The 8,303-nt window shown below is 42.2% G+C and overlaps 1 protein-coding gene across 1 annotated transcript; it reads right to left on the bottom strand.

The window, feature by feature from the left end:
• Positions 1–698: 698 nt before the first annotated feature.
• ptf1a (pancreas associated transcription factor 1a) lies at positions 699–1,900 on the bottom strand (the record flags this gene model as incomplete). The annotated part of the gene is made up of 2 exons (XM_084545671.1): positions 699–1,011; positions 1,282–1,900. The coding sequence occupies 2 exons, from the start codon at positions 1,898–1,900 to the stop codon at positions 809–811; spliced, it is 822 nt and encodes a 273-aa protein (XP_084401797.1). The 3' UTR covers positions 699–808.
• Positions 1,901–8,303: the final 6,403 nt, after the last annotated feature.

Here is an 8,303-nt window from a genome sequence, read left to right as displayed (position 1 = left end):
TGGACGCCACAGTACACTTTCAGCTATTGTGTGTCTACAGTGTCTTCTCATTAGCATCTCATTTGCTTATTTAGCAGCAATATTAGGCTGTAGCCTGATGTAAGCTTTCATTTTCTTGTGTGCGCTATGAGCAACATAACACTAACTACGTTACTGAGTGTTTAGTTTCATAATGTTCAGATCACTTCAGTATTGTTATTGCACAGCAAAGCAACGTGATACAAAATCAAAAAATTGCCGGTTAAGAAGGAGTACGCCGCTGTCATCTAGTGTTGCAAGTTCATGGGTTTCTCCAGAACCAGTACATTAAAAAAATAGATGTCTTTAATTTCACGCAGTTTAGCCACATGTCGTGGACTTTATTGTGGGGTCAACAGCGAAATTTGTGGGATTTGTGAATGTGAAATTTCCACCTAATGAACCTTCAAGTCGTCCAGTATATATATAGAGAGAGCGTAACGCTTTTTTCAGTAGGTGTTTTTATTTTCAGATTGAATATAAATATAAATCATTTTCATCATTTTCATCACAATATAGGAAAACGTTGCAGTTAAATTAAAACATATATTATCACATGTGAAAAAAAAATAAATACGTGATTGCCATAGCGTCAATTACAAAAATAAAATTATCAACATGATAAAAGTCTTTACAACACAAAAAAGGCCAACTGTCCAATACGTTCACATGGTGTTCACATTCCAATGCGCTATCAAGTGCACTTTAAGAGACATTAACATAATTCACTGTTGTCACATTCACAATGTGCGTTTTGCAGAGCGGCTCAAACGGGCTCAGGTGTTTTTGTTCAGGCCACGAAGCCGAATGGAGGTTCGTTTTCAATGTCTGCGAGGCCCTGTTTATTGTGCAGTTTCCGGGGGTCTTCTGGTGTCCAGACTTTAGCGGTTCGGATGATGTTTTGCTCCCGGAGTTGCTTTTCATCCGACCAGGACAATGAGTGACCAGCCAGTGGAGGAAGGCCGTAGTCTGGATCACTGGGAGAAGGAGACCCTTTGAAGAGAAAAGTAGAGGAGGAACATTAATATCACGGTTATTTTTCATCATGCCTCCTGAAGGCCATGACTACTCACTATTTACATTATTGAATACATAACAACTCAGGATAAGAGATGTGTAGAGAGAGCTGTTTTAGTCAGATGGAATTGGTGAGAAATGCACAAACTTGTACACCACTCCGCTTTTTTATTTTTTTTATAATAATAATAATCATAATAATAATAATAATAATAATTTAGAGGTACGGTCTTAAAACGGACTTACTTGTTCCTCTGTGGCAGATAATGACCTTCTTGGGCTGCGCGTGCGTCTCGCTACTGGACTTTCTAATTGGCAGATCAGACTGTACGAGCTCGGCCAGGAAGTTAATGTAGCCGATGGCGAGCCGCAGAGTGTCCACCTTGGAGAGTCTTTTCTCGTAGGGCAAAGTTGGTATGTGGGAGCGCAGCCCCTCGAACGCGTCATTGATGGACTGCATCCTCCGCCGCTCCCTTACGTTGGCAGCCTGCCTTATCTGCTGCATCTCCATCTCAGACCGCATCCGCCTCCTCCGCTTCAGCAACGGGCCACCGTGATGGGCCATCTGTGGGGACAAATCTGGGTTGCTGTCGGCGCAGCCGTACGAAAAGGTGGAGGAAGAGGAGGAGAAGGACAAGTTGCCGATGTCATAGTCTCCATCGTGAAACGCGTTTCTACTGCCACCGTCTTTACTGTAATACTCTTGGAAATGACTGGTGAGGAATTCGACATCGTCATCCAGAAAGTCATCAGTGTCCAAGTGTCCGTCTCTAGAGGACTGGTCGGTGAAAAACTCATCATCTTCGAAATAGGGAGGGGAGGAGAAAGAGTCGAGTCCGGAGAAAGGGTCTAACACACTGTCCATTTTGTCTGTGTTACTTCTTTCTTCTGCTGGTGCTGAAACAATGACACGTCTCTTCTTTTATGGACGCGTTGTCTGTGCTGGCTGCTCACGGTCAACACTTTTTTAGTTGAAGAACAGGCACGCGAGGGTTCTTTATAGCGACATTAACAGTCGCGTGCCGGTAGCCAGGAAGGCCAACCAATCACAGATCGGTCCGTGAGGCGCACCTCGAGATAATCCCGCAGAAAGCCACACCCCTGTCCCGCACTAACATCTCAACTCTGCTCTGACACCGGCTATTCTCCAGCATCAGATTCTGTCAGTTACAAGTCAGTCACTTTAGATTTCTTTGCTTTACATTGCGCAGAATGCGTTGTCAGACAGCTTTAAATCAATAATTCGACATAAAGACAGATTGTATTTCACACTCCAGTATGACACTGACATTTTTTATTTATTTCGATTTTTCACTAATTGTTTTTCTAAATGGATCAGTCATTGTCCAGACCGAGAATTAAATTCGTGTCTAAAACAAAGGCTACCGTATGCAACTAACAGTTCGATTTTTAACAGATGCCCCTCTTTATCATCTGTTGTAGGCTACAGGGGAATAGTTTGTGACATTTGTCTTCATTGTTGATTCATGGCGACTTAAAGACTGATTGATAATACAGGGATTCTAATATACGGAAACAAATATAATCACAAAATAACCAGCGAAGAATACATGTTGCTTCGAGGATGCTTCTCCTCTATTAAAACCAGTTCGCCCGGGGACCCCTCAGCTCAGTCATTTGTTCAGCAGTAAGTGGGCAGCGCTGCTGCCATAAATACATGCACCAGTAGAGTGGCCGATGCGCTACTTGTGCCAGTCAGTACGATTAAGATTGGGAGAACTGGTTGACAAATAAAAGCACAGTGGTGGGCCGCGGGGCGCTGGCCTCATTAACAACTCACGTGACAAATGAACGCACGCCGGTACATCGAAAGAATCGGCCTGTAAGTACGCATCTATTCAGTCATTCAGTGAAAGGACTTACTTTGTTCTGCAAAGAAAATGGTGATTCCGCAGGGGAAGGCTACGTGCGCGTGTACCGCGAGTGTGTGAATATTGGTGTTGCGATAGAAAGCTGAAAAAGGGGCCCCGGCCGTGGGAAGAAGGCCACTTGCGCCCCTATCGCCAGTCAATGCAACATGTCGTGTTATAAATGAGGCTCGTACTGCTGTCTACATAATGAAGCAGTAGCGTCTCAACAGAAGCACAATACACTCACATCCCGGTACCAAACAGGTGCTGAACGCAGTACCAAGGTCTGACCCTGCAGCAACACACTTCAACTCCGCTTACATCACAGGCTCCCTGCGCTGCAATGAAATGTCCCCTGAATGAGAGACCAAGGTTTTCCTGAACGCATGGAGATTTATTTATCTATTTTTTTTTATTTTTTTTATCACTGCCTTCGATTATTATTTACACCCCCGTCCTTGCTCTCTCTCCCACCCTCTCCCTCTTTTTTTCCGGATAATTCGGACCGTGCAGGTTTTAAACACGCCGTGACCGCGCGCTCCATGCCGTCTCATTGATGAACGTGCTGCCATTATAAACCGGCTGACTTGCGCGAGCAGAGCAAGTGTTTGGGTTCCCATGCAATCCCTCGGTCTGCAGCATGCAGCAGGCTGGACGGTGCATTAGAAACCTGCCACCGGTCACGATGAACGCCAGGGGTGGCAGCGCGCTCACACACATAACCCCCCCCCCCCCCCCCCCCCCCACCCACCCCCCTCTTACGCACCTTCTGGGGGGATTAAATAATTGTAATACAATAATACGTATATAAAATAAATGAGAATACAGTTTAGGTAACCTACGTTTTCCAATGAGTAGTGTAAAGTCAGATTATGGCACTGTAAATTTAGGCTGGACTACATAATTAAGGCTCATGGATCATTGTAACTGTCTTTGAGAAAACCTCAGAAAAATATTAACAGAGAGAATTATATTTATTATTTTATATACAGTCACTGCTGTATGGCCTACGTGAAACAGTTTTCATAGTTGTTTCTTGAAAGTATCAAAGAATCAGTTTGAATGTAAAATTATTTTTGTTGCCTAATAACAAAAAAAAAATGTTTCTTATATGCATTTAATATTAACTATTAGTGTTCCATCCGTTTTACTGCCATAGGTCCTATGAACACCTCGCATGTCACAGACTGGAAAAGGAAATCCAGAAAGGGAACTATGACAGACAAATGTGTGGAATTAGAGCTGGGGATAATCCTCACCCACTGGGATTCTGTGTTAATCCCTGTAATCTCTGGATTTATCCTTCTGCCTGACCGCAACAAACTAAAGGGATTTGCTCAACAGTAATTTAACAACTTAATTAGATGCATCTTCAACCATAATCTTTTCTTTTTCTTTGTTGGCCAATGCTGCTGATCATAGATGAATTTTAGACAGCTTTCGACAAACCCATAGCTACAATTGAGAGAAAGGAGGTTCCCCATTCAGTTTTAGTTGTTGGTCAAATCTGATTGAACAGCACAGCAAACCGAACTGAAAAAATAAGTATTCAGAACAAACACACGAAGTCTGATGTTAATGTGCTCTAAAATATTTCTGACCTATGGTTACTGATTATACCGATCACAACTGCATCTAAAGTTGTCAGTTGTCTCCACATGCAGTGTCCATTTTTGAAAGAATCAAGTATACATTTAATGTAGGCCCAACACACAGATTTTTTGCACTGCCTATATCAGCCACTTATAACACAGTCTTCATATCTATCCCCAAAGGGCTTCACACCCATTCCCAAACTGAGTCTGGAGCATTTCTGGTATGGTCCGGTTCAGGGGTTTGTTAGTGTAGTCATATTGTAGGTCATATAGTTTATTCTGCAGGTTTCTTTTCTTTTCAGCCTGATTGAGATACTATGGCATGACCCTTGTGTTTCAGTGAATTGGCAGGTCTGTGGTTCGCAGTTAAACATAAATAAATAAATAGTCTAATATCACTCCAGCAGTGTTGCTCTATAGCAGGTAGGCTATTCCATGTGTAACATTTTCCCACTGAGCTTACAATTTATTAGGCCTGATGGTTTTTATACATCAATTTAATTTGCTTATATACACACCATTGCCCAAGTTGAAATAACTTTGTTTTCAGAGACATTTCTTTCTTGTTTTTTCATTTCTATTTGTACAAATCACATTGTTATAATCACTTCATTAAAAGAGATAAAACATATTTCATTCCAACTTTGTGGGCAACAGTGTATATCTAAATATCTAATCTAATCTATATAATTTTTGGATGAGTAAACCGTGTGTAGTCTATAGGTTTTGCAAATGTATCTGGCACATGTGACTCATTATTCGTTTAAATAAAAGTAACAATGAGCTGTGTGAGCAATGTGGGACTACCACCCTGTTGTAGACTGATTTACCCCACTGTGTGGGTATGTTGTGTATTCGTTTGTAAAGTTGCACATGTTAAAATGAACATGCAAATCTTCCCAGATTTAGCCCTAAAAATATTCAAAAATAGGTGTGGGATTATTTAAAGTCACTTTGGTTTCACATTCAAAGCAATAATTGTGGACTGTGTCATATTTACTGTGTTATATATTTATTACTTACTGTGTAATCTTAAATCATAATTCTAAACTGTAAATCTTGAATCTAAATGTCCAGTGTTATATCTAAATGTTCAATGTTATATCAAAAAGTGTAATGTTAAATCTAAAGTGTTTTATCTAAATGTTAAATGTTGAATGGGTGAGTGGGCTTCCCAGTGTTGAGGTCAGTTGGCGGTTTTGTCCTCCATGCAGCTCTTTACCCACTGCCAGCATGTCCCGAATGTGCGTTTAGCGTAAACATCTGAAGAGATGTTTTGACAGAAATTCAGACTTTCAGCAATCCATCTGTATCCCTAGGGAAAGCCAGGGCAACACCTTCCAGATCGAAACCACGACAGCATTGTAGTGTAACCTGTGGGCTCCTGCGTTGTGTTGGGTTAATGGGGACTTGACACGCCCTTGGCTCTAGGGGTTGATCTCCATTTATTCACTTTATTTAAACAAGAAGAAAACAAGCAAGTAATTTAGCTGCCCGCCCCTGGTTCATTCATGTGTATAAAGCAAATAAGAGACAGAAGGAAAGTTCGCTTAACGCACATTGACGTTTAACGTAGCAAAAGTTAATCTAGCATTACCAACATATCACAATGTTTGCATGGTAAGGCTGCGATGGACTGGTGACCTGTCCAGGGTGTACCCTGCCTCTCTCCCGATGACAGCTGGGATAGACTCCAGCAGACCCCGCGACCCTTCACAGGACAAGCGGTTACAGAAGATGAATGAATGAATGAATGAATGGTAAGGCAGAAACAGATGCAATAATGATAATTAAAACAGAAATGTGCACAAAACAGTTTTTAAAATGTAGGCTAAATACGTGGCACGTACCTCTCCCTCAGAAGAAAAGGGGAAAGGAGGGCCAAAGAGAATATAGGGGCTACCACAGGAGTAGAAATCAGTGAGGAAGGGGCTCAGTGTTGCATTACTTTTCACCAAGATCTTGTACTGATGATGGGAGAGTTTGACCACTGCACAATGCCTTCTCCAGCACATCCCAAAGGTTCTCAATGGGGTTAAGGTCTGGACTCTGTGGTGGCCAATTCATTTGTGAAAATGATGTCTCGCTCCCTGAACCACTCTTTCACAATTTGAGACTGATGAATCCTGGCATTGTCATCTTGGAATATGCCTGTGCCATCAGGGAAGAAAAAATCCACTGATGGAATAACCTGGTCATTCAGTATATTCAGGTAGTCAGCTGACCTCATTCTTTGGGCACATAATGTTGCTGAACCTAGACCTGAGCAACTGCAGCAACCCCAGATCATAGCACTGCCGCACAGGCTTGTACAGTAGGCACTAGGCATGATGGGTGCAATCCCCTGAGTTCCCTTCACATTGTACGTGTGGAAATGTTCTTACTTTCACTATTAAACATAGCCCTGAGTTCTACTATTGTTTTTCTTCAATTTGATTTCACCAAATGTTTAAGTGATCTTCTTGTTTAACTGTAAAACTACTGCTAGTTTTTTGCAACATGGCTGAATATTTTACCGATTGTAAAGGTTGTCCAGTTTGTAAAAAACGGTTATCCCCCTTTAACCCAGTCTTAGTAGTTTCTGTAATCTCCTTAGATGTTTTCTCTGCTTGATGCATGCCAATGATTTGACCTTTCTTAAACGCGCTAACATCTTTTCCACGACTAAGGGATGTGTCTTTCGACATGGTTGTTTAAGAAATGAGAAGCTACTCGTTGCATCAGTTGGGGTTAAATAATTAGTTGCCAGCTGAAAGATAATCGCCCATGCAGTAATTATCCAATAGGAGGCTCATACCTATTTGTTTAGTTAAATCCTGGTGGCAACTTTTGGCTAGACAGTGTAAAATACAAGTTACTGGCTTGTACTTACTTCACAGCAATTCACCAACTCTCAAATAGTCAAATACAGCAGCAGCAAACAAAACTACACCTTTATGACAGTGTGTTCAGCATAGAAAATGTGCCTCAATCTGACAGTACAGACTCTAACTGATTTGGGCATTAATCTGGGGGCTCCAGACTAAGAGCCAGGCTAATATGTGAGGGGACTGGAGAGAGTCCAGCACTGACTTAGGGCTTTTGAGAAGATATCTGAACGTCCTGCAAAAACAACTTGGCAGGACCGTTTGTCAGCAAAATAGAGTCAGAGTCTTCCTGCATCCAAACACGGTTATAATAACATTAAAGTCAGAGTGTTGTTGACATATTTTTGGAAAACTGCAGGTGCCAAATGAACTTTGGAGGCCTCCAATTGTCATTGAGGAATTTCTGAAGGGTACGAGAGCTTAGCTCTTCAGCATAATTGAATTGCCAACTATGACCGTGTCCAGTATGGTCTCTGACTTAACTGTAAATTCTAGACCAGTATCTGAGCATCCAGCAGACTCTCTCTAACAGGTATGGGGACCTATGAGACTGTAAAGTTTTTCCAGTTATACTTTAATCAGGAGGGACTGTTCTGAGTGATTTGTTTTGGGTCTAGACACTGGTGGGTGGTGGTAGAGGGAAGAGGCTTGAGTTCTGCATGGGATGAAGAGAGGACCTGGACTTGGATCCTGGTTTTCAAAACTGGAGTTGATTCATTCATTAATTCCTCTGTAACTGCTTGTCCTGTGAAGGGTCGTGAGTGGGCTGGAGCCTATCCCGACTAACACAGAGAGACAGACAGCCACTCACACTCACATGCACACCTACGGCCAATTTAGAATCACCAGCATGTCTCTGAATGGTGGGACGAAGCTGGAGTACCTGGAGAGAACCCACACAGACACCGAAAGGCCACAGTCAGCCTGGATTCAAA

The sequence above is a fragment of the Chelon labrosus genome, assembly GCF_963514085.1.
Source record: "Chelon labrosus genome assembly, chromosome: 6".
In the NCBI taxonomy this organism is placed as follows: Eukaryota; Metazoa; Chordata; class Actinopteri; order Mugiliformes; family Mugilidae; genus Chelon; species Chelon labrosus.
This window is presented reverse-complemented; position numbering and strand designations above follow the sequence as displayed.